Source organism: Perna viridis, chromosome 11, assembly GCF_037379345.1.
Source record: "Perna viridis isolate PV_CMFRI_1.1 ecotype Kerala chromosome 11, ASM3737934v1, whole genome shotgun sequence".
Taxonomy (NCBI): Eukaryota; Metazoa; Mollusca; class Bivalvia; order Mytilida; family Mytilidae; genus Perna; species Perna viridis.
The window spans coordinates 27,982,912-28,010,881 of NC_142455.1; the positions used below are offsets into that span (position 1 = coordinate 27,982,912).

Here is a 27,970-nt window from a genome sequence, read left to right on the forward strand (position 1 = left end):
GCAAGTTCTGAAAAAGCATTACGAAACCCAGTAACAGATTAAAATTTTATTCAACAGTAAACTTAATCAATCTTGCAAGCGGATACAACAGACAATAAAAATCTTCTTTTTTTTTTTTATAAAAAAGTAAAATATTTGAACACCTTGAATAAAATGGACGCTCGTTCTAAAACAATTTAAATTAAAGTACTGTCTGCACTGACAGTTTTTGATGCTGGAGAAAATGTACCATGAACAAACTTCAAAGATTACATGATGTAAAATAAAACTGTAATCGTACATTTGTGTCCCCCATATCATTTAGAACGGTTTTTTTCCTGACATGTAGAAACTAAATGTCAGTCTTTAGTACTGATTCCTGAAGTGTTAACTGTAATCAATAGTTAAACAATATACAACTTCACATACATTCACCGAATTTGTTCCATTTCACCTATTCCCAAAATGTTAAACCTGTCAAAAGTCAATATGCATTTTCATTCAAAAACCATTTTAACTGAGTATTTATCACACACTGTAATTATACTCAAATATTACCAAATTTCATCCTAAGAAAATGATTTCCTAGGTGAACATAGGATTTTCCAAAACAAGAATTTTTTTTTATCAAATTGAATTTCCCCCTAACTTTACTTGGTTAAATCACTACTCTTCAAATTCTGTTTATTTTTCATAAAATATCAATGATAGAATGAAGATTTTGATTGATAAATGTGTTAAATGGAACATGCTAAACAAATTCAATGTTTCTTGACACAATACTACAAGAACTTAATTCCTTTAATGAATTTTATTACTAAATATCTTTCAAAGCCAAAAAGGAGTCCCTCAAATCTTCAGTTGATTTGAAGACTAGATCTTAATTTTATTTCATAGAAATAATAGAATATTGAGCTGAATAATTGCCACAAACATATTTACTGGTTATAAAAGATGTATAGAATGATAAAAAAGGAATTGCATTTGGACTATATTTTCGCGTAGAGCTCAGAAGTAGTAGGGAAGTTCCAGTCATGAACAGCGACATAAGGTCCTGAAGGACCAAAACCCCAAAAATCTTCAGCATTTATCTTGATTCATTTCTAAACATTTAATAAGACAGATACAGCAATAGTATTGAGTTTACTTAACTGCACTTCTAAATATAAAACTGATCTCCTAACAGTTTATGTATAGGCAGGTATATAAAGGTTCAGAACATATTTTACCATAATTAATGATGAATTATGCACTGGGGAAATTGGGTATTATTTTTTTTTACAAGTGAAAATTAAAACTCTCTGCTCAATGAACACAAGGTGTCAAGTAAAACATCTTTGTGTGACTGCATGCAAAATAATTTTCAGACGACATTGCAACTGCAAACAGAAAACTTTGCCCTGTGACCTTCATCGTTGTAGATTTGGGCTATTTGACCAAGTTGTTTAAAAGAATTTACTGCATAATAAAATTTATCTACTGAATAAGAATAGAATATTCACATCGGTTATTCAGTGGATAAATAATTTAATATTTATCCAGTAGAAGTTATTGAATGTCTAGACACAGCAGTAGTTTGAATATAGCAAAACATATTTACTGTATATAATTGTACTATAATACATATTGTACAGACACAAAATAAAGACTACATTTATATTGTTTTAACCATCTTTTAGAGTCTGATTCACTCATCTGGAAGAAAGGAGTCTTTTATATCATTTCAAGGGCAATAATTCTAATAAATAATTCTTAGGACTTTTGAAGGCTTTGTCATCAAGATATCAGAAAATTTCTTTCAATTAGTTTCAACTTACCATTAAAAGCTAAAAACCACAAAAAAGTCATTCTTGGTCTATCAAGGGCAATAACTCATATAATGAGTCCTCATACTACTTCAACCCTTGGGGACATTAGTTAGAGCTGTCAAAAAGATCATTTCAACAATTGAAAGTTTCTATTATGGCTTTTATTTAGTAATCAGCAAAATGTTTTAAAAATCCCCACCTTTTTCGGCTTACCAATTCGCAACAACTCCTATGTGGAGTCATCATACATCTTTGAACAAACAGACATTTTTATAAGCCTTTTCAACAGGATCATTTCAACAATTAGAACTGTACTTTTATGTAAACTATTACAGTTTTCCAGTTGTGTAAAGCAATAAACCCCTACATTCTATTCATAGCTATGGTGGCCTTTTTCTTCTGACCACAAACATGTCAGATACAACTTAGAATCTATGACAATATATCATCTCCTTTAGAATTGTGGTTTCAGAGAAGATTTTCAAAAAAGTAAACAGATGACAATGACATACAACAAAGCAGTCTGAAAATTTAGCCAGGGGTGTGGTAGCCCTGGCCCCTAAAATTTTGTTCTTAGGAAGCCTGACGGACTTCCGAAAACTTTGGGGTGTTGTTGTGTTCTGTTTATTTTGGGGTTCTTAGACATATCTAAATAGTCAGAATCGAATGAGTGTTTGTTGTTATGTAATTTCATTATAACAGGATATTCTTATTACTAGACATAGATTCAGAGGATTTAGGTCATAAAAAAAAAAAAAAAAAAATGTTTTCACATAATTTCAATTTTTTTCGGGCCACTGAAAAATCAATCAGACTTCCTGACAACAAACACCAATTGATGGCATAATCTCAAATGAGACGAGACGTTAGTTAAGTTTATAAACTACTGCACTACAATTAACATAACAGTACTAAAATTAGATATGTAAAGTCATTTATGAACATGATTCTGCATCCCATGTTAGTGAAAGTATCACAAAAATAGTTTAATGCACATCATTGTACTTTATATATAAGGTCTTTTTAGGCAAAGCAAACTTAAATGGTTGATCCTACCTTCACAAAAAAATATTGGGTGGGTGGGAGTATTTTATTTCTTAATCTCTACCAGATATTTGCTAGCCTTATTTCAACTACATGTGTATTTGAAGAAAAGATAAGTTCTAAATCCATAGCAACATCAGTTTCAGAGAAGAAACATTGTTTTAGTCCCCAAGAAATGAAAGATTGGTATGTTATAATATCTCAATACTAGAAACTCACAAAAAAATCCCGATTTTGAAATTTTCGCAACAATTTATTATATTGTCAATTTTTTAGAAGCGGGTGGGGATGATAATCAAGCAATTAATTTATTTTATTTATAGGGAACTTGTTGAGTTTGCCAAGTAAATCATGGTTAGGCATGACATTGGATAACTTATATTTATCTACAAGTAAATCATGGTTAGGCATGACACTGGATAACTTATATTTATCTACAAAGTCAAGGATCAATTGAAACATGAATTTTTTTAAGACATGTTTTTTTTCGTACTTGGAACATTATATTACATTATGCTATCCTACGGGAACATTACCTATTTACTAGTGACATCTGACATGATTTAACAAGGAATTACCAAAAAAAAAAAAATCATCTGAGGATGAAAATTAAGTTTATCATTTACTTTTTGTATTTTAGTCATACTGTTACAGCCCATACAGTGATGATGTTCAGGAGAAAAGATTTGATCTCCACACTTTTTTAAACAACAATTACTCAATGGTTATGGACTGAACAAACGTTACAGCCCATACAGTGATGATGTTCAGGAGATTTGATCTCCCCTTGATTAAAACAACAATTACCTAATGCTTAAGAACTGAACAAACGTTACAGCCCATACAGTGATGATGTTCAGGAGATTTGATCTCCCCTTGATTAAAACAACAATTACAAAATGGTTATGAACTGAACAATTGTTACAGCCCATACAGTGATGATGTTCAGGAGATTTGATACCCCTCTGCTTAAACAATAATTACTTAATGGTTAGGAACTGAGAATGATAGTTAAACCTCTATCAGAATATTCTATAGATAAGTCGATGATATATCCTTTAAAATTTTCCAGTCAACTATCTGATGTTCATCAGATTGTTGTCATTTAATCAATATAAAACCACCTGATCATCATCATTGTACCGGCTACAAGGAAGTCAGTTGGCATCATCATTGTACCGGGCTACAATGAAGTCAGTTGGCATCATCATTGTACCGGGCTACAATGAAGTCAGTTGGCATCATCATTGTACCGGCTACAAGGAAGTCAGTTGGCATCATCACTGTACCAGCTACAAGGAAGTCAGTTGGCATCATCATTGTACCAGGCTACAAGGAAGTCAGTTGGCAAAATTTCACTACACGTTTATTGCAGGGATGATTTCATGAGGTCAACAGAGTGGAAGTTGGCGAAATCAAAAAGTAAATATACAGTACAAAAAAGAAATCGTAATGTTAAATCCTGATGTGCAACAGCAGAATTCTGCCAAAAACCAGAAGAAAACCATCCCTGGTATTGTTATTAAATCTCTGAAACAAATAGAATGATAACAAGTTCCCCCTTAAGATGTACAATAAAACATGCAAACCTCTTCATTTTGAAAATCTTCTGCAAGCATTCAACAATAAACTCCTGCACAATAAAGCATGATGCTCAACCTCCTAATGAAGTTTCATTAAAATCCATGAAATGTTATCAAATTTTGTTGGTGGATCATGATGAATGAATGGATGGATAGGGTGATTCCTAAATTTACAAGGTGGATCATGATGAATGAATGATGATGAATGAATGGATGGATAGGGTGATTCCCAAATTCACAAGGTGGATCATGATAAATGAATGGATGGACATGGTGATCCCCAAATTTACAAGGTGGATCATGATGAATGGATGGATGGACAGGGTGATTCCTAAATTTACAAGGTGTATCATGATGAATGAATGGACAGGGTGATTCCCAAATAGTCTCAGTGAATATATTCCCCTTATTATTTGGGGCAGAATTTTAGTCCCATTTCCAACGAGAAATACGCTCCAAATTTCCCATAATTCAGCAGTGATACTTGAACCATTGTTTAAAGATTTGCACATGATTAAAAGAAACACAGTAGAAAAAGCCTTGCCTTCATGTATGTAGATTACTCCCCCAAAATGCATTTTTCATTCACTTTTTCCCCATTGCATGGGCCTTTCACACCTTCCCCAATCAACCAGTCTCTGAATTTTAGTTTCTTGGGAATAAGAGCTGATATCTAGTTAGAACTTGCATCAACAGTAAACCTATTTCACTAAGTAAAATGAATTAGAACAATTCCACCTATTTTGGAATGTTGATACAAACTGGTACAGTACATGTAATTTTTAATCTTCAAAACAGATTTAAAAATATGTGCATACACTTACTGGCACTAATATATTACATTTATATGTAAATCTAGATATATCTGTTCATTTTAAAATGCTTCATATATATATTTACTTGACAAATATTCATACAAGACAGAATGAAAAGTGCTTCATTCAGTATACACCTAACCACATTGGAGCTTAGCATTACACCACAAAAATTCAGTTTACACAGTTCCACTTAGTTTCAATTTTAGTTCAATTAAATAAGACATAAAACTGACAACATTGGACAAAAAACCATGTGACAATATCTTAAAGATCCTATAAATGTTAATCAACTTTTTTTGAACCAATGTAAATTAAGAACATATTTGTACCAGTCTTTAAAAGACCTTATAACTAACATGTAAACCCTCTCACATTAGGGGGAAATTCCAACAAACTCAATGAAAATTTAAGGATTTTTTGTGGGAGGTTTTGGTTGAAATTATTATATTTTCTGTGAAAAAATTCTAAAAAATGAATTTTAAACATTAAAATTTTGCTTTCATGAAAAAATCTTCCACACTAATTGTTCAGAAGGTTTACATGTACACTGGAAAAATTATTTCACATGAATAAACCTTGTGACAGAGTTCATGTATAATTCGGGCAAATCGAACCTTCACATGAAATTCACGTGAATTTTTAATGTGAATTTCATGTAAAAAAATATTTTCCTGTGTATGTTATGGAGCTCTACTAGTGGAAGCTTCTTTTGTAAATGAAATATATAAAAGAATAATCTTCAATGCAGTTTGATGGATATATATATATATCTACTATCTATTACATATTTTGTTAAATCAATGTTGAAGGAGCACAAACTTAAAGAAAGGTAACACTTGCTGCCTCTATTTATTATTTTATGTGTTAAAAAATCAAATCTCATTTAATTTATGACATTAACTAGGTCTTACAACCTTTTATATGTTAACATAATAAAATCATACACAAGTAAAATCTACATAAAACTATCAATTACTATTCTCTTACAAAATACTGCACATAAAATAGATAATCACTTCATATACAATCTTGAACACCAGGACAATTACCTATAAAATGTATTACCTTCATACATTCAATACTACACAGTTTTAAAGAGCACCTTAAAAAGCACTATAAAGCTCTGTTGTCTTCAAACTGAAAAGAAACCAAAAAGCAAGCATTAATGCTAGCTTACAACTAAAATAGCTACATGTAGCATTATGTCTGATGCTGTTGGGTATTGTAGAAGCAACATATTGTGTTGACCTATAACTTTTCTTAACATATTAAGGAGGTAGACCTGGGGTAAGGGACATAACACTTCAAATCAGTGATATGTTTGCATCATATGCAATTTAATCAAAGTCTTTCAAGCTTCCCTTTGAAACAGAATGACATCAGTCCAGGTTACTTTGATGCTTACATGATGTTGGTATAAAATGATGAATACAAACATTCCAATAATTTGTAAGAGTTGTGTCCCTTACCCTAAGTCTACTACCTTAAGTCAACACAGGCTTAAAAAAATGCAAAAGTTGAACAATCTGTGCTCACCTAAAATGTGGGATGTTGTGTGTCGGATTCTCTTTGGTTCTTTTTTTTATTATTATATAGATAATAGGGATTTAACAAATGCTTCCTGTGTAAAAATTGTTTATAATAAACACTGTGAATTATATTCTGCAATTTCACTCTCTGATTATCTCCTGTCATAACTTCAAAACATGAATATCAATCTTCCAGCCTCGTGCAGGTCCGGGTGTTAAAAGAATAGGCCTGCAGCAGCGCTAAGCTTGTCGTAAAAGGCGACTAAATAGTGCTCAGAAACCTAGCCGGGGGCTAGGCGCTCTGCCCACAGAGCAACTGGGATGTGTGCCCCAGGTGGTGGAATGGGGTACCCCTGGCGTGTGTTACATGCTGGGGTTGTCAGGCTATAATACGGAAAACCTGACCGCAAACCATAGTGGTGCACCGTGTTGGGAAAGATGCCACGTTCCTCGCACGTTAAAGAACCCTGCTGGGGTATTCAATAGGAGTAGGAACCTTTGCGCTCCGCCACAGGAGGCTAAATTGCCCGACCTTACCCATCCCCCCTTTTTCCAGTGGCAATCAAAATTTGTCGACCCTCTAATCCTTGTGACCCATCCTTTTTTTTCATTTCATGTTCATTTTATCATCCATTTCATGTTCATTGTCTGAATATAGCTGAAATATTGCTGCTCGGATGTTAAACCCCAACAAACAAACACAAAAATAAAAATTTGTGTTGAAAAGGAGAAAATCTATATAATAAATAGGAGACTTAATTGCTTATTGTGAATACTGTGAAAGTACTTTAATTTGTGGATACCGATATTTGTGGATTCTTGAATTCATGTTTTTTTAGGTTTTCGGTACACACATCATTGGGATTCTACTGTTTGTTAGGAACCAAATTTCTTGGTTTGGCCTACCCATGAATAATAGTACTTTCACAGTAACCAAAATATGATCACTGGTGCAAAGAATGCATTAATATTTAACTTGTGCACAAAACAAATTCAGCACACTCGTTAAATCTAAGCATTCATTGGTACTTGTGATCACATTTTGGTTATTTACTCTTTCCAATTAATTATCCCACTAATATTGGTTTCATATGGGTGACATCTTACATAAATGAAACAAAGAATTGTGAAAGAATGAACGGAAATAGTTGAGTTTTCTGTTTTTTTTTTTTGCTGATGTTTCATGACTGTGAATCAAGCAAAAATTACTTCTATTTTAAAATTTCTATTCCAAGAAAATGGGTGTCTGAGCAGGTGTATAACCTAAAGTGTCCACATGATATAAATCAAACCAGCTACCATTATGAAGTTTCAATTATAAACAAGGGACAAATTTTTTTTCCTAGCAATTATTGGCATCCTCAGAAACACTGCTTAAATAAATACTACTTTTTTTTGTAGGGGTGCAATGATTCCACTCTGACTTAATCTGATACATAATTTTTTACGGACATGCCTTGTTTGTGTTATTTCCTTTACATTTCAACCAACCATGAAAATTATGACACAGTCACATCTGTAGGTAATGAATAACTTTTATCCATTACACTGATCAATACAGCTTATTAATCGGTTTGTGATTGAGAAATAATTTTTTTTATCTGTCATAACCCCATTTTTGACTTCCACCTAAGCTAAATGAGAATCAAATCGGAAAATTAAAAACAGTCCCAGTATTGATTTTTGGATGATGACAGAAATTGTGAAGCACCACTACTTTATAGCAGGATATTATCCTCAGGTGCTAATTTTTGTGTAGTGTATGGAAACCTGAACATAAAACCTTGACAAACTTAAGTTATTAAGTATCACTCCAGATAAGAATCATAAGGAATGAGAGCCTACATATTTTTTTTGGATATTTTGTTTAAAATTTTATAGTAAACAGAAATTAACATGTAGCTTTTCATATGACCTGTGGTCTTAAGAGATAAAAATTATATAGAATGTACTGTAGAATTCAAAATTAAGGGAGGTATCTCCGTAAATGACACTAATATACAATATGAACTTGGATTTTCAATATGGATTATCTCCTAAGAGCAGGCAGATTGGAATGAATAATTATACATGTTACTATAAAGACCCATGAAACAACAAAATACCAAAAATAAAAGTTTGTAGCCTTTTTTGGGATGTATCACATATTTCAAAATTTGCATGATTCCTACAAAGACTGCTACTTAATATATTACCTCTCTGATATGTGGGGTCAGAAACATTATTTCTATTCAATCAAAAATCTTTTCATGTATAATTATGAAAGGCTGAAAAAAGTAGTACTCTTTTGGAAAACAAACTATAGTTTTTGAAACACAAATCAAATGTTAACCATACATAGAAGAAGAATTCAATTCTCTCATTTCTTTAAAGCCACTTACCCGATTTTCTTCTTGATACTTTTCAATGGAACTGTTGTCAACATTTTCTTTCTGAAATTGATATTTTTAAAGTAGATCACCAACTCTTGATTTACTACCAGTAATTAATAAGTAACAAAGTTAAGCAATAATGCAATAGGAGTCAACAGGACATTTCTGAGGGGCATGGGTATATCAGTAGGATTTTCTACTTAACTGAACGAAGAACATTAACAAATTAACTCTGCTTTGTAATGGATTCATTTTTGATGAACAGCTCACAGAAGTAACAGTCTGAAGGTAGGTATATGTAAGCCAACTTGAACATATTATTCTGACTTCAAGCCAACCAGTCTATCTTCTTGTGCTTGGTGGAGAAGCAGTGACTGTCTTACATAAAGACCCTGATATGAATCTGCTAGGAATTTCTAAAACCCATGAACACCCATATTAGAAGACAGATACAAAATATAATTAACCTAACGTGTTTCTCATGGTCCATGCTCCCAGTTATCACTGGAGTCCTTGTTACTCATTTACTTAAGTTATTTTCTACATGTTATTTTGGTCAATGTGTTCTTTGTTGTGTTTGTCTGTTTTCCATTTCTGGTCTTTGTTCCTTTGATTACTCTCTCTAAACCTCCCACTTCCATTACGGTTAATTGCTTAATGGCATATTCACTCCAATTACTTCAACATTCTTCTTACCTCATTTGGTTCTTCAATTACATCAGTATTCAGACAGTTCTTGGTACGTTTGTCTCCATCGTGTCCAGTGATCGTTTCATCATTTTTAACTGAGTCTTCTAGAATTATTGAAATAAACTTTTCTTATTACATGCACTTGTGAAAATTAGTCAAATCAGAAGAGGATACAAAGCAAAATGATCATTTCTGTAAAATCAGTAATCTAAAAAATAAAATTGATAATGTAGAGAAAGGAAATCATCACTGATATGTGTTAGATCAAGAATAATACCTTCTTGCCAACTTTTGAAAACCTCCATGGGGTTTTAGGCACGATGGACAATTCAGTGACATATTTGGAAAAATTTAGGATTTCAATGTATTAATAATCCTCTAGTATTAAAAACCTTCATGTATTAAGGGGCCTTTTTTTCAGTTGACCATGTTATTTATATGTGTGCATGTCATATTAAGCAATAGAAAAACATCAACATATTTCAAAATTACTACTGTATGAAAGAGTAATCATGGGAACCAAGGTTATAGTGGTAATCATAGAGTAATCATGGGAACCAAGGTTATAGCGGTAATCAAAGAGTAATCATGGGAACCAAGGTTATAGCAGTAATCATAGAGTAATCATGGGAACCAAGGTTATAGCGGTAATCAAAGAGTAATCATGGGAACCAAGATTATAGCGGTGATCAAAGAGTAATCAAGGGAACCAAGGTTATAGCGGTAATCAAAGAGTAATCATGGGAACCAAATTAATAGTGGTAATCAAAGAGTAATAAAGGGAACCAAAGTTATAGAATGTAATCCAGGGACAAAGACTAGACATGGAAAACAGACATACACAACAAAGAACACGAAGTAAATAATATCATACAAAGTAACAAAAGCAAATAAGTAACTCAAACTCCACTAAAAACTGGGAGCATGGACCAGGTACACCAGAAGGGTAAGGGAAAAGTCTGCTTTTCTAGAAACACCCGCCAAGTTGCTTATAAAAAGTCAAGTCCGGGGTAGACGAAAGAGGAAAGGGAAACTATGACATGTTGAACAAATAAGTTTTTATGGCACAGATAGATCATGCAAATTTCTTATGTTTAAGTCCTTTAAGTGGGAAGTAAAACAATCTAACTAGACCTCATGAAAGCACATGGTTAAACATGGGCAAGTGTTTATTTACATTTTTGCATACCATGAGGTCCAATGTTTCAGGAGATGTAACAAATATTCAAGATAGCAGCAACCAAATTTTCAAAATAACACTAATTTATAGAAATGGTATTTTCTACAACTTTTGGCAAATATACTGTACTGTTGAAACTACAGAAAATGTAAAAAAAGATTGACAATTTCGATAGAGATAATTGACTTTTTGAATAACTTCATAATTGTTTACACACATCATTCTACACAATTTGAACCCATTAAATTGACAGTGTTTGTCAAATTAATTGTGCAATAGAAATAAATTTCAAACAAATGATTGGCTGTCCATAAAATTGTGAAAGATCCAATTGGGATTCATTTTCTACATGTAATTGTCAATTGGGAGCAATCATCTTCAGGGATCTCCATGGATACAATTGAACACATGGCTCACTCTGCGGTTGGACAAGTTTTCATTGTGGGGCATGTCCTTTCATGCAGAAAATAAATTGCCAAATAAAGCTCGAGAATAATAAGGTTGAATGAGACAGATTTAAAAGCACACGCATAGAAATTAACAATCAACAATGGTAAATCTTTCTGTCTGTATTGTCAATCTCAGTGTTACCAATGTAAAGTTTTTTCTTTCATATGCTTGACATTGGTCCACAGCTCTAAGAGAAATTAAAATCACTGGTAGGTGTGGTCATTTTGTTGATACCATTAAACAAGTTCTATATCATTCAATAACAAGAACTTAAGACAGTCAAACATCGTTTTTGTCCAAATTCATGTCTTTAAACAATCTTTTAAAGGTTTTTAAATAAGTTAAGCAAATTAGATTGCTTTTCCGTGTCAGATAAATGCTGAGATCACTGTATCAATTTTAGATCATCTTTCTCCCTCTCCAATCACATCAATCTTTGTCAAATTGAATTCAAAACTTGCTACTTTCTTTATTTTATTAAAAGAAAGTTATCAAATTTTATTCATTTAGAAAAACAGTAGAAATCATTCAGCTTATTTTAATCTTACTGATTATGCAGACGGTGATAATCGTGAATTTGATGGATCCGAGATTTCTTACACATGTGTTTCACTCCCTGACATATTACCCCATCCCCCACCCCCAACCCCCCAAAGTACCAATCAAAACATTGTAGCGCTCGTTTTGAATTCATGGTGCAAGGAAAATAACACATGGTGCAGTGCCAAGCGAAAAGAGGTCGTGGAGAACCCTGCATCCTATAACTCTGATCAGCTGATTGCTCATCCGAGATTATTTATCTGTCAAAAAACTTTCCCTTATCTGTTTAGATAGTAATTAACACCTTTTGTTAAATTTATGGCTCTTCTAATCATAGAAATGAGATTGAAACACAAATTTTGATGTTACAATTTGGGTTTTCTACATTACTTTTACAAAATGAGGTTTTGGGACTTATTTGACCTTAAAAATCGTGCAAGTTGGCAGATATGAAAATGTGTTGCTCCACTGAGGGTTATCACTGATCTTGCTGAAGGATCCCTTTCAGCAGTATGGTTAGTGTAGCAAAAATTGTCATAGAAGGAATGGCTACATTTATACGTCAAGTAGACTAAGAAAGCTAAGTTTATACATACCAATTTTTTATACAGAAAATGAACTAACCTGAACTTTGGCCATTTTCTTTCTTTTCCTTTTCCTGAATTTTCATCTTCTTTGCCTGTGGAGCCTCACCATCTGTACTGATTTGGCTAACTCGTCTTTTAGCAGTTTTTCTCATTCCAGTATCATCCTGAGAATTCAATGGCACTCCTTTTCTAACAATACCAGCGGCTGCCTCGGCTTCATCAATCGCTATTTTTAGATCATGCAATCTACATCCTGGTACCTTGTACAACTTGTCTAGTTTCACTTTCTCTGCCTTTCTCGCAAACTGAAGCTGATCAGATACAAATTCATCAAATGCTGCCCTGCCTTCAAACTTCATTACTGAAGAACCAAACACCCAGCCTGTTTCACATGATTCACCATAGTAATGCATGTGATACAGTCTTGATTTCCCTGAAAAAAAAAATACTTGTCATCATTTCTACATCAAAAGGCCATGGTCTAATCTAGAGTGAGAAATGAGCAAAACCTCCTGGTTTGTGTTCACTATTTGTCTTTGACAGGGAGAAATTTCATAATAGATAGCAAAGACAAATAGAGACTCTAAAGAGCCTGAATTACTCACCTGTCAAACTGTCCCAGGTCAGTAACTAATGATAGCATTTTTATCATTATCATTTAACCCAAAATAAAAATCATATATAGTTAAAACCCAAGCAAGTACAAAATTAGCAGGAAAATTGGCAAACACTGAAAAAAAAAAAAGAAGGTAAAATGAGCATAAAAAAGGGCAGTAACACCAGAATTGGTAATTTAATTATCATGAAATTATCGGTGGAGATAGATCACATCGAGCCAAAGAGCCATATTGTCTCAGATTTCTTCTATCTGTTAAAATTTTAAAGATATATCTCAAAGGTTTCAAGACGGATTAAATCCGTCTAACAAAAATTTTATGTAAGAAACCATATAAAACATCTGTGCAATGTTTCATATGATTCTGCTCTGTAGTGTCAGAGGAGGAGATTTTTGAAAAATTGTAAACAAACGACGATGACAACAGACGCCAAGTGATGGACAAAAAAGCTCACATGGCTGTTAAAATGACAATACTGTTAATTTTCATACAGAATTAACTATAACTTTTCCTTGTGTCTGAGAAAGGTGACTAAAGGATAAAAAGTCATAAAAATGTAGAAGTTCCCATACAAGTTTTTAACATAGTTATGCCCAACAATGTTTTTTAAATACAATACTAAATGTTTGAATGGTGGGAAATTCAAAATAAATTGGATCTCCTTAGTTTTGGGTTCACATCCTTAAGAGGTAGAGTCCCCCTCTAATGAAGAATCAAAATTGTTATTGCCTTGTTATTTAAGTGTATTCATTTATAAGAATCAGACAGTAAAAATACATCACATCCTCTGCTTCTTAGAAATGATTGCACTTGTTACCAAATCATATGACACATATTTTGTCGTTGAAATGTTACTTTCAATGTGGGTAAGTTCATTTATAGTCTGGGTAAGTCATTTTTTGGAGGCCACCTACCCGTGGTAAGACAAGTTGACCAGAAAAATCCTAGAACACTGTTTCCATGTTTACCATGGTTACAGTTGTTATTCATATTGTTGATCAATAAAATACTTTTTGATGAATGAATATTATTCATATTTTCAAAGATTAGTTGGTAGTGTATCAACTAGTCATAATGGTAGTGATGACGCAATGACTTGATGATTGGAGGGGAGGTCCTTGATGACGTAGTTGATGTTGGGAGAATTTAGGGTGTTGTTTAATATATTTTTTATGGTTTTATTCAAGGGAGAAAAAGATTCTCCCTAAATTTTCTAAGCCAGCACTCCACAGTATTGTAGAACTGCCTAATTTTGGTCTTGTAATCTGATGCTTTGTAACATTTATCACTTTAAAAAATTGTCAAGTATCTGTAAATCTATATATCTAGAAATAGCTCAAGCCAAGGCCTTCAGAATGCAGCAAAAATTTTCTGCAAAAAATTACCCACAGCATATAGGGTTACCATAGAAACCATGGAAAAATGTGCGAAAATTTGCAAAAAAGTTCATAAAATCAGGTTTAAAAATTTCAAATTTCCCGCAAAATATCTGAAATTTTTATTTCATCCCCTGAAACTGTTCAAAATTTTTCCTTCGAAAACCCCTTCCTCATATGGGCATCGCCAGTTAGATTTTGAGCTATTTCACATTGTAATCCACTTATTAAATTTAGCATGGTGAAAAATTGACTTACTTCCACTTTCACAATGAAGTCAAATTGTCATTGAAAAAAAGTCCCTTCAACATTGAAAATATATAAAACATTGCAAAATACTTTTAAAAGTCCCCTTTTTTCAGAAAATGTTTTATCAACAATAGATTCTTCATTTTTAATCACTATAGCAACCACAGGTTTCCATTTATGTCATTTTTCATCCCTAGCCAAAAGTACAAAACTAAACTAAACTGTGGAGTGCTGGCTAGGAAATTAAAGAATTTCTCCACTCTCCATAGTTAAATTTTAGATTTTAACTATCTCCAGTTGAGAAATCCTGTAATCCCCTCAAGTCTGAAGGAGAGTCTATATTTATATGCCATTTTCTTGACAAATGTACATGTATGCTGTAAATTTTATATTGTCTGTCTGTCTGCCGTACACTAGTTAAGAAACCCTTTTTAGAATTTTAATGACTAAATATGTTATGATATATGTCTTCAAAGAAGTAAAAAGCGACTCTTTATTTTGTTATTTAATGTTTTCTAAATTTTTTGGTCTTCAAGTAACAAAATTTTTAACTATCCCAGCTGATTATTCGAACAATGCAGGATTTACCAATGTAATAAAAAAATCAAGGTAACTTAACTGTTTGATTTTATAACTTGCATTTTCATGGGCTACTAGTAATCGATGGATTTAGTGTGATTATTTCCATCATAAAAACAACAATAGTTTTATTGTCTTCCTTCCTTAGTAATCAGAGAAAATACCAAGAATTATAATAAGAACTTCAACTACAATATATTTATTTTAGGAGGGCCTTAACTATGACTTTATTGATTCTTGTCTATTTTTAGAATTTTAAGACAGAATCTCACCTTGCATTTTGGTATACAGGCCACTAACTCTTTCTTCTCCAACCTTACATGGCCACCACGGATGACCTGACACTTTTCCCCAGACAATATCTCCAACAGACCAATCAATAGGTTTAGAATCTGTAATAACAGGTGACTTCAAGAGGGAAGTATTCTTCTTTAATACCTCCTTAGGTGGAGAGGTTGGCATTTCGTCATGGAAAACTTTAGGCTTGGGCTGTCTCTTGTTTAACTTGTTCATTCTTTTAGAATCTGTCATAACTGACGACTTCAATGGTGACACTTTCTTCTTTTCAACTTTATTTTGTGGAGAAGTCATTACTTCATCATTGAACACTTTGGGCTTTGGTTGTCTCTGGTTCAACTGATTCATTCTCTCAGTGAAGATATTTTTGAAAGATTTTCTCTCAGGTGATTTCAACTTAGTCAGCTCAGTTTTGTTTTCTGATACTGGATTTTCATCTGAAGAGTTATTTCCCTTTTCACTTGAGTCTGATTCATCTGCATCTCCTTTTCTTAAGGGTTTGAATAGTTTGACAGCAAACCTTGGTCTATTGTTTTCTGAAGACTCGTTTTCTTCATCAGACTGGTCCTGTTCATCACCATCATCACTTCCCTCTTTCTCAAGCTTTTCAGGTTCATCTTTACAGTCTGAGGAAGACTTATTTTTACTTGTAACATCCCTGCTTTGCATGACTACTGGAGCTGATTGCCTTCTTAAACTATCATCATTAGGGTCAGCTACAACAAGATTTAGCATTAAATGTAAAGAATATTATTTCTATTTTAGAGGTTAGACCTGGCCTATCAAATCGAGGGTTTATCGAACAAGACAACAACCAGAACTATGGACTTACAGATTTTACAAATGAGTGCCTTCACATTTTTCATCATTCACAGACACTACTGTCCAAGCAAGCAACTTCATAGACACCCACAAAACCAATTACACAACCTAAATGAAAACTTTTCTGAACCTACCAGATTTTCTTCTGCTCTCTAACAAAGCATTAACATCACTGTATCCCAGGTCTCTAGCTAGATGGATCAGGATACCAGTACATGACTTGCCTGCTCTTTTTCTACAGAAACTACAGTTACAGATTCCTCTGCAAGGGGGACAAATCCAGTTCTGTTGAAAAGATGAACCACGTCATGAACTAAGATGGGAGAAATCTAATGGAACAATATTGAAAAATCAACAAAATATGATTCATTGTAACATCCATTAAAATACAATTCTTTTTTAATACAGAATTTAAAAAAAAATGGTCTATCCCTCTTCAGCTGGACATTAAATTAAAAGTAGATACATTTTTTATTAAGAATTTACTAAACAAACCTGAAAATGAAAGTTAAAACATATGATGTTGGATCATCTCCCATTGTAATCTTGCTGGCTCTTTGACTCAAGCCTACAGGAAGAGTTGTTACCCACCTCAGACTTCTAATTCAGACATTATTATTATTACAAACCAGGGCCAAAAGATCTAAATGTATTTATAATTTCTTATCATAATAAAATATGTAAACATTTCAGAGAGCCTCTGAGGAAGATTTTCATCTATGTATCTCTCTGATATATAAGAAAATGGCACATCACTCCATAAGACTACCAATCTACCAATAAATTATAGAAATACCTCAAAGCTTTAAACATTTAGACATACAGAGTGGTATACCATAACAGACAGATGTATAAAACGTGGAAAATCTTACAGGATCTTTTAATGCAGCTTTAGCATCTTCTCCATATCTGTTTTTTAAACATACTCCACAGAACTGGAAGAGAATATAGCAAACTGGTATTAAAACAGAAAAGAAATAATTGAGATGGAATCCATATCTATGGGCTCCACACTCCCAATTCAGCTATATATACGAAATGGATTTTGATACCCTTAACATTGTTGGGATATAAACAATTGATATGATAAGTCAAGCATAAAAAGCGACCAAAAGGGGTCAAAATTTAAAAACAGTACAATTTAAGAAAACTTGAAACTGTGCTAAAGTAAACATTATCTGTATTTCAGTGAAGGGTTAAGCACATTAACTTGGCACTATGTGTTACTAGAGGCACATAAAAAGTGTGATAAATAAACAGGGGTACTGGTAGAATGTGCTGGTTGCTTGTTTAAAGGAAGGCAAATTGATATGATGCAGGTGTAACCAGTAAGAGGACGATGTTGAATATTGACATTTTTTAAAGAATAATCCTGCCTTTTACAGTTTTAAACTAGGATTTATTTTTTTTCATAACTTTATAAAACTTAAAGGTGTGAGCTATAAACAGTTTTATTAAAGCAGGGACTTTATGTAGTACATAACTGGTAATATCGTTAATCCACATTACTGGTTGCAAACAAGGATTTTACGACACATACTTATGTTATCCATTAAGGTTTAATACATGTATACCTTCCTCAGGTTAACTATCAGACTCTCAGTGCCTCTAAAGTCAAACATTAAATTTGTATAGTTTACCAGTATCAGGAGTTACTCCTCTATTATATAAAGTCAAATACTTCCAAGTTCTCAGTGAGTACCCTATAATCCCTAAACCATTTAAAATAACTCAATAAACAAGTACTAGCATGCATTATGTATACATGTACCTCTGGTATCACAAATGACAATTTAATAGATGCAACCCAAGACCTTTGACATCATGCCCATTACTTTTCCTACAACACAACCTACCTGACCTCTGACACCAAAGCAATGACCCTTTCTACAGATAGTTTTCATGTCACTTGTTTTCTGCCTGCACTGGTGACAAGTTGTTCCCTATAAAAAAAAATTGAGATTTGTTTATGGTCATGCATAAAAATACATAAACTGTCAAAGTTGGTAAAATCAGTAGTCAAACCAGTACTGAGGATGTTAACAATAAATAAGTTAAAGTAGCCACATTTAAAAGGAAACAAGAGGCTCCCTGGGGCCTGAATCACTCCCTAGGTTAAATTATTGCCTTTAGGCAATAACTTAAATAAGGAGTTGTCTGACAATTTGGACTTAACATAATGATCATCTAATCAATTGAAAGTTTCTTTTTATTTGTCTATTTATCTTTTGTCTATTCTAGTTTTCAAGATAATGGCTGAAAACTGCTATAAACATCATTTGATCTCCGCATACTTTTGTAGGCCTTATCATAAGAAAGTCTCTTTCTATCTATCATAGTTTTCAAGATATTTGCTGAAAACTGTTTTAAAAAAAAAGCAATTATTCACCTTTCAAGGTCAATAACTCCAACAAGGAGTCATCCGATATCTTTGATCCGATGCAAACTTTTGTATGCCTTATAATGAGGATCAATTTGGAAAATAATAGAATTTGGCTAAACCTAACAGTTTTGGAGATATACCAGAAAATTCTCTGACTGACCCCTTTGTCCTATTTTCAGTAACAGCAGCCACATTTTTCGACAGATCAAAAATACCCACATCAGTTCTTTGCAGAATACGCTAAGGAACATTCATACAAAGTTTGGTTCTGATTGGTCTTGTAGTTTCAGAGAAGAAGACTTTGAAAATTGTTGAAGACGAAAGATGCAAAGTGATGGCAAAAGCTCACTTGACCTATGGCCATGTCATCTAAAAGGAACTAAATACAATTAAAATACAAATAAAACACTAATGCAAATATAACAAAAGAGAAAAGATGCCTTTAAGTAGTTCTTAATCTTCATGGGAAACACAGTGCTTACTGTACTTAGGACCTACATACTGAATACTACATGTTAATATCTGCATCACATGCCATATCAACCCAAGACTCCTTTATTATGCTAGCTCACAGAAGCAATGGCCCACAAGCAGGCACGCCACCCTCAATCAGTCTTCCCTCTATCCCCAAAACATTGTGTGCTTGGCAGAAAAGCAGTGAATACCAAATTTGGTGTCATTGGTGTAACTCTGCCAAGAAACAAACTAAAAACCAGTAGCATTCAAGGCAAGTATGCTATCCAAAGACCACAGGAGAGACCCTTTAGAAAGGAATACTAACATATGTACTATCATAGAATTTTCTTCCACCCATAAACACCCTTGACAAATCTTCTTCAGTAATTTCATCAGCTGACCTGGTGTCATGGTTTGCATGGACTCTGTGTTGTCGTCTTGGTAGTCTATACTCCTCCTGCATTTAAAATATTTAAAGTAAACAAGGTACATTATTCATGAATGGCAAAGGCTAAATATGTGATCAATAAAGTTCACATGTATATATGGTCCAAATGTGATATTGTAAAGCAATAGTTTTCATATTATTTCAAATACAGGCTAAGACATCTTTTAGTGGAAATCCTAAATGATAAAAGCAATTAACAGAATTACCACAATTGATTTATAGTTTATGACAAAAAATAATGTGTTAAAAAACATTTCAAAGAGAGTATCTCATTTACTTTAATTTGTTTCTAGTTAAAAAATGGTCATGTATTTTCCAGAAACACTAGTATGGCTATTGAAAATAACATGCCTGTTTACTGCTACATTCTAAACAAAAATGTGTTTCACTGTTCCTATAAATCCGTGTTTATTATGTTTACTAGGAACTGTAATAAGCCTTAAAAAAAATATAACTGTTTCCGGTAACAGGACCGACCCTATTTATTCCCTGCCAACCATTATTTTTTTATGGTGTCAAAAAAACAAAACACTACAGATTTCTGGTATTTGCGTCATCATTTTTTTTACAAGAATCACCTTGCCCTCCATTGTGGAGGTTCAGAATTCATAAAAACAAATGAAAAAAATGAAACAACATGGCAGTGGCTATGACAAGTACAGCATTGAGCAGTGTCATAATAGAGGCAGTAAAATAGGTTGGTTGCGATGTCCTGCAAATCTACAAATTTAAATTTAAAATAATAATAATAAAAAAAAACTTACCTGAAAAAGCAACAAAAAACTACCTACCGACCCTAATTTTGAAGATATTAACAGAAACACAGAATATTTTTTAGGCCTGAGAGAGTTACTGACCTGATAACAACATTTAATTAATTTCACCACTAATGCTGGTTTACATGGCATATACCATGCTGAATTTTATATAATGACTGGGTAGCCCATAAACTTGGTCAAATGCCTGATTAGCTCCAACACAGAAATGACAGTTTTTCATTTTTTTATCTTGAAATATTTAGGTTGTTAAATTTGGAGTTCTTTCTTTTTTTATGGCAAGTTTCAGAAAAGTCATACCACTTTCAATACAATTAATGGTGATTTAGATAATTTTCAATTAAGATTCTTTCCCATGTTGTAGACAAGGGTTCAAATGAACTTTCAAAAGTGGACAGTCATGGACTTTTTCAAATTTTAAATCAGTAGTCCACTTGAGAAAAATTAGAACTCCAAACTAAGTGTCAAACAAAAGTATTGAAAATCCAGGACCCAGACATACTTTATCAATTGTTCAGAAATTAGGAGTCCCGTACCTCTGACCACCACTAATATGAACCCTTGCTAGAAAATTGTGTTATTTCTATATTCTAACTAGAGATCCATTCAAAAATTTACTTGTTCAGTGAAACCGGTCTAAAATGAATCCCTTTGTGAGTGAAAAATCTCTTTGGTTTGAAAGTTTTGTTTTTCTTTTTACACATGGTCAAATATAGATGAATGGATTTCAAGAGACATCTGGTTAAGACAGGTTACTGATTTATTCAAGGATTTGTTTAGACGGGTTTTACTGTAAACTGTATTGAAAGTGTCACCACTCTATTTCAATTTGCTATAATTTGATACCTCATCACTATACTCCTCTTCATCCAGGTCTCTGCCTTTATTGAAAAATCCAAAGCGTACCTGAAAGGACTAACATGAGATAAAATAATTATTTCAATATTAAATTTGATATGGACTTTATTTTCAATGAAAGATATGGTTTGAAACTTTATATGTAAATAACAGAAGGTGGAACAATCCACTTTCTCAAGAAAATTAGTGCAAATGTAGGTAAAATAGATGTAACTTTAAACTCAAATCATAGAACTCTTTGCAGCATATAAGTAAAGCAGGAATTCCTCAAAATTGCAAATCTTGAAAAGCATACATGACAAAATAATTAAAAAAAAAACATTAGCAACTTACATTTATATAAATTGATTGTAGTTTACTTGTCCTTTTTGGCTGATATTTCATGCATTTCAGAACAAGAACATTTGATCAATTCAACAGACCATAATGTGCTAAATGTTCAATGTGCTAGCTAATAAGCAACAGCACTAATGATCCCACTTGAACGCTTAATTCTGACTCATAGCTAACCTGTTGTCTTCCTATCAGCTACACTTAATTTGGTTAGCAGAGAATGAGTGGCTAACAATTTATGGTCTTTTGGTATAATGTGGGTAGGGATCAAACATTCAAGTATGACCTTCAAAACTCTGAGACTAGGATGCTACAATGAGACTTAGATGGTGAACTTACATTTGATGATTCTGAAGGAGATAGTGAGTCTGAAGAAAATGACGATGCAGTAGATGACATTGACCCTCGCCTTGACCTTGTTTTAGGAGGAGTTAATCTTGTAAGGCGAACATTACGTGATGGATTCCTTCTAGGCTCAAAGTCACTTATGTCAATTGACCTTGGCCTAACTGGTTTCTGAAAGAAAAGAGAAATATTAATAAAAAAAAAAAAAAAAACAAAAATATGCAGGAAAGAAACTTTTATCTTGGACTTGTCATTTCCATTTTATCATGGTAGTGAGGATAAAGGGATGATTTTTTTTTACGGGAGGCAAAAATGTCCATGTATAAGCTAAGCTTTGCAAAACCAATTAATAATTATGTAATCTTTAAGGAATAAGATGAAATTGTCTTCTTGAAGACTGAAAGAAAACCCTAGAAAGTATGAAGCTGTCAGATTTATTTTTTAAAATTATCATAAGAGTAATTCTTAATTTACTCACCTTGATGATGAGATGATAAGTTTAAGTTGGTAACTTAGAAAAGAAACTGTTGATATTCAAATACCTTGATGGATTTGGTTCTCCTGGGAACTATCAATTGATCTTTAAATTCTGCCATCAACTTCTCCAACTGAAAAAAAAAAAACAAACAATTTAATTATGATATAATGCCTTTCTCAATCACACTTCATTGAAGTATAATTTCTGTCCTAGTTCATTATTTTCTGAATTTTGAAAAATCCAAATATCTGTATGCAGTCAAAAACCAAAAATCTGTATGCAGTCATCTGAGGATGGTTCTTTGTCATGGCAGATGCTCTTCGCTTCTCTTACAAAGCAATGCTTACAGGACACAAAATTCCTGAAAATTATTAATTAAATAAAATGTAGTTCACCAATCAGGGAACTAGGTAACTTCAAAAAAAAAAAACCCCATTTTCTATATATGACCAGTCTGTCTGCAGTGCTGGAGTGAGTTTACTACTTTTTTTTAGAGTTTGGTATATAATTAAGATTGATTTTCTCCTGAAGTGCCAGTCTTTATAAAAATCAGATAGGAGGTGATTCATTCATGTCAAAAACCAACCAAACTCAATTTATTTCTTGTTCAGAAACCACTATAGATGACATAACTAGTCCTAGTTTTTAATTTGGGGGTTGCGCTTTTGAGATAAAATGTATATAGATTGTACATGAAATTAGCACTTTGCAAGAGTTATTGTTCTTGATTTGGTTTGATTTGGTTGATTTTAGTGGGAAGTTACAGTGAAGTTTTCTCAAAAGTACAGAACAAAATACAGAAAGGACTATTGTCACATAAAAATCTAGCATATGTAGACCAAAAAGCATAATCTGATCCATGGGTTTTCTACACCATGAATCACTTTACCACAGGCAGTGTTTGAACTTTATATGGACTGGTACTTAAAACTATTAGCTGTTCCATCATAAAGCTAATTTAAGAACAGTGTTATCTAATTGCCAGCAAAGGATTTTAAATCATATTGAAGTCATACCATAGGAAATGTTTGCATCATGCTGGAATTTAAAAAAAAGTCTTTTATTGGTTGAAGCCAAGCCCAGAGACAAAACTTTTGTGTTAAGTAACCCTACCAGTTTTTTTTCTGCTTACCATAGCACATTTTGTTGGTATAACCATATTTTTGTTTTATGAAAACCATCAACAAGTGCATATATAAACTAATTTAAAAAAAAAATAAATGATTGTATCTACCCCATTTTTTTAATCCAATGTAACCTTAAACAGACAAACTTATTTTTCTTAGCCTATAACCCATTTAAACCCTAACATATAACCTTTCTTGTCTAGAAGTAGAAACTATTACTTACCATTATTCTGTTATCCTCCAAGTTTTTATCCCGAAGCTCTTCATATTCACACTCAGCCATCTTGACCAAAGTCCTCTGCTATGCACAATATCAAACACAGGGATGACAGCTTAACTTGAAGACTGGAAAAGCAAGATGTTCTTTACTAGTCAACACAGAACACATGCATTTTTAACTTTAATTTGAAGACAATAATCGGAGACTTCTGGTTTTATCATAAAAAAAAAAATGCACAAGCCAATTTCATAGATGACAGATGAATTAAATGCTTCATGTGTTAACATATTGTTGAGGAATTAATCAGTATACTATATACAGTTCAGTAGCAAGTTGGTCACCAATATGTTCTTATAACCTTGTATCTCTATCTAATTCAATAGATATATCCTTAATTATCACCAAATTATAATTTTCCAACATCAAGAGAGACTAGGTATGTGAACACAACTAATGGTACAATTAAACACCTTTTCCAAAACATAGAATTATCTTTTATATCAATTCTTATACCTTTTTGCCCTCAAGTTCTACCTTAATTTACCCGAGAATAACAAATCAAATTAAAGTTCATTTCCTGTTTAACACCTTTAGTGTACAAATGGAGCGACACCTGTAACTACTATCATCACAATCACCAGATTATCACAGCTGATAAATTGTTTTAATCCCCTTAAACACCAATATTTGGTTCTTAAAGGTTTAACTTCTTAATCATTTATTTACATTGCATCAAAACAATTTCATTTCTGGAATATCAGACACTGTGTCCATATAGCTGTTTTTACATCCTTTCTTAAATTCATTTTGTTTGTTAACATATATATCCAAACAAATTTCGGGGTTAAATAGATTTTACTATGTCAGAATTTTCGAACTACACTGTCCACAATCTTCTACAGAAATATTTTGATTGACTATCAAGGAATAGGTCAATTAAAAAATGAACACACCACTAATTATCTTTTGACTGACTGATTATGGTTTCAAAGACGTGTATGACAACATAGACCAGGAATGAATTTAATTCCAAAAAAAATCTGGCCGAAAAAAAAGATCAATTAGATGTTTGGACCAGCAAATGTAAATTTTTCAACACCTTAATATCTCCAATAATTGCATTGTTACAGAAGGCCTCTGTCGATCAGTCATTTACCAGGTCCGTATGGTCATGAGTAGACCACAATCAAAGTCTATAATTGTATAATACACCATAGTGTAAGGGGTCCCAAAAATTAAGCTTTATGTTATAGGGCTACCATTCTATTTTGCAAAAAAAAAAAAAAAAACACAGCATTTAAAAAGTTTAAATATATATATATATATATATAGTATGTCTGCAAAGCTCTCTCTTTTTTTTTGGATTAGACAGGTTCCACTGTGTGAGTGAGGAATGCATGTCTTTAAAATTAATGTTAGCAAAAGTAATGTCCCATTTTAAACAATCAGTTTTATACTAATGATATGATCACATAATCTGGAAGCTGAGGTTTTGAAAATGTGATATAAAGGGAATCAGTATGGTGTATATGTCAAAGAAACAACCCCACCGGGATGAAATTGTCAGCCCAAGGCCACCTACTGGTCTTCAATGAACGAGGAGGAAACTTCACACCACAGGACAGGCCGCAGCTGACCCTAAAACATAATTATACACAGGTACAGCCATAGAGTTGCCCCTGTATACTTAAGTAACATAAAAAAAAATTAACTAAAGATGAAAATGAAATAAGACATACAGAGGCCAGAAATTCCCGACTGTGATGTCTGAGTAGTTGAAATAGTTCCGATTAAATGTCATCAACATCTTTGAAATGTTTTATTAAACTATTTCAAACCCTGGATATAACAACATGTAGCATTTTGATTGAAGAAAATTTCTGAAGTTGCCAGTATGCAGAATTTTAGATCAATTGCAAAGATTTTCCACAAATGTATTGGGATCAGATTTCTGCCCCACCCGGGATTCCTACATTTTTACGTAAAATTCAAGGCTTTTTTCCAGGATACATTTGTATTTCCAGGAACTGTAAATGTTTGAAGAGGATATTTTCTACAGGGTTTTTAGCCCTTGTTTTGTACTCCAATAAAAAGCCCTTTCAATGCAACATTCATCTGTAACTTCCTCAGAAAATTGTTTCTCTCTTGTTAAAGTTCTTGGTTCCAATGCAATTCTAACTAAGCGCTTTGAAAGTAAACATGTCATGTTTATAATAAATTTGCAATCTTAAAATGTATTTGTATCTAACGATATTGAATGTATTTGTATTTAACGATATTGAATTGTGAAATAAAAAGACTTTAACCCAACCTGAGTCAATAAGAGTTGACTTGGCAAATGCCAAGCATGTTTTTAAATAAAAATTGGTCATCATGATGGTTATTAAACATTGCTTTCATTACTCCATAACCCAGATTTTTCTTGTTTTCCCCGTGGTGTTGGAACCCTGCCCATCCCCAAATTTCAGCGAAGATATCTCCAATTGTGACTTGAAACTTCAATCTACTGTATCAAAACTGTCATCCAAAAGTAACCACTATGGAAACTATCATGGTCCTCAACAATGATTTGCCATTATGTGATGAACGCCCTTGAGTAATCACTCTACCTGTCCGTCTAAGCTGAAACTTTGTTTTTAAGTGTAGGATTTTGATAATTGGCTTATGGGTAAATCAGGTCAAGATGATATGTCATGTATTATGATTGATGAACTTTGGCCTCAAGGTCAAATTAATGACTTCAATACAGCTTTGTGTCCAGGTTGTACTCCAACAGTACAAGATGTGGTCTGGCAAGCTATTTTTCTGACTTGATGCAACCTTAACCTCTGGCATCTGACATGTTTAAAGCCACCACAAATGTGAATAAGCAAACATGTGTTTAAAATAATTAAAGGCTTTTATTTACTTAAAAGTTTAAAGTTGGTAATGGCAATTCGTTGAATAATTCAATATTTTTGTTTCATAAATCAAAGTCCATAATTTAATTAACCATTTAAATTTCTGAAAACTAAATGTGAAGCTCATTTAAACTGCTTTCACAAAGGATTTCAAATATTGCTGGATTTTCTTTTAAGGTAGGTCATTTGTTCTTCAATTTAGTCGTCTTCTCCTGTGTTAGGGTAAAGAATCTGTATAGAATGTTTTAAATGGTAAATATTTTACTATAATTCTGCTGATTTCAAAAAAGTGGTTTGCAATATGTAACTCAGAAGTAATAAGTTGGGGTATGGGTGAACAAAAATCCATCTGCTCATATTGTAGTTGTCCAGGCTGTAACTTTGTCTTGTCCATTTTTGGAGTAGGCTTCTGCTCTTTGAAAACTGAACATTAATCTACACTGGGTTTGATAAGCACACTGTGAGTGTGACTCTCGCACTTCACATTCATATTATCAATACAAGAGAAGACAATGCATATTATCACATTTTTATTGGGGAAAAATGAGTCCACCGTTTTAATGAGACCCGCCCCTTTTCTTAATTCTCTGCCACTACGGCACTAGTGGCACTACACTCTACAGTCTTCACAGAAAAAAAGTTGTATGTCATGTATAGATAGTACCTAATTAATAGCATTGTACGATGACCAATCATTTTAAGTTCTAATGGGGTTTTTGAAAAAAAAATATTGCTTAAATATATATAATGAAAGTACTTATGTTGAATTTACTTTTTTCCACGTGGTTGATTTTCCCGGGCTTTAACTGGTTGCCTTTCACTGTACTGATTAACTGCTTAAATTCATTTTTTTTTTCAGAAACAGTGAGTACTGTACCTAAAACCAGGAGGAGAAGTCCCGGTCATTAACGTATGAATATGGATGCTTTTCAGTAAAAGGTTAAAATACCGAATTAAAAGTATGGAAATTAATTCGATGATGTTCCTACATGTTACTACTGTTTTGGACTTACATGTAATATATTATTGGAAGAAACAGTACCTGTTTTGGCCGTTGTTGTTGTTGTAAGTTGGTACAAATATGAGGGTATGGCCTATAATGTGTAACCCGAACCCGTACCCGTAC

General features: G+C 32.9%; 1 protein-coding gene across 4 annotated transcripts; it reads right to left on the reverse strand.

The window, feature by feature from the left end:
- Nucleotides 1-31: 31 nt before the first annotated feature.
- Nucleotides 32-27,951, reverse strand: LOC148603591 (uncharacterized). Of its 4 annotated transcripts, none has more exons than XM_088554027.1 (14): nucleotides 27,887-27,951; nucleotides 23,948-24,069; nucleotides 22,662-22,727; nucleotides 22,114-22,290; nucleotides 21,430-21,498; nucleotides 19,685-19,816; nucleotides 18,377-18,463; nucleotides 17,393-17,455; nucleotides 16,655-16,805; nucleotides 15,674-16,414; nucleotides 12,618-13,013; nucleotides 9,830-9,927; nucleotides 9,143-9,193; nucleotides 32-6,369 (listed from the first exon to the last, which is right to left on the reverse strand). In XM_088554027.1, exons 2-14 carry the CDS (start codon nucleotides 24,005-24,007, stop codon nucleotides 6,346-6,348), a joined length of 2,115 nt encoding a protein of 704 aa, XP_088410153.1. In that variant the 5' UTR covers nucleotides 24,008-24,069; nucleotides 27,887-27,951; the 3' UTR covers nucleotides 32-6,345. The 4 variants fall into 4 exon arrangements, with proteins under 4 accessions (XP_088410153.1, XP_088410154.1, XP_088410151.1 ...); XM_088554028.1 differs by lacking the exon at nucleotides 27,887-27,951 and adding an exon at nucleotides 27,617-27,738 and having other exon boundaries at nucleotides 21,430-21,489; XM_088554025.1 differs by lacking the exon at nucleotides 27,887-27,951 and adding an exon at nucleotides 27,617-27,738.
- Between the last annotated feature and the right edge of the window lie 19 nt (nucleotides 27,952-27,970).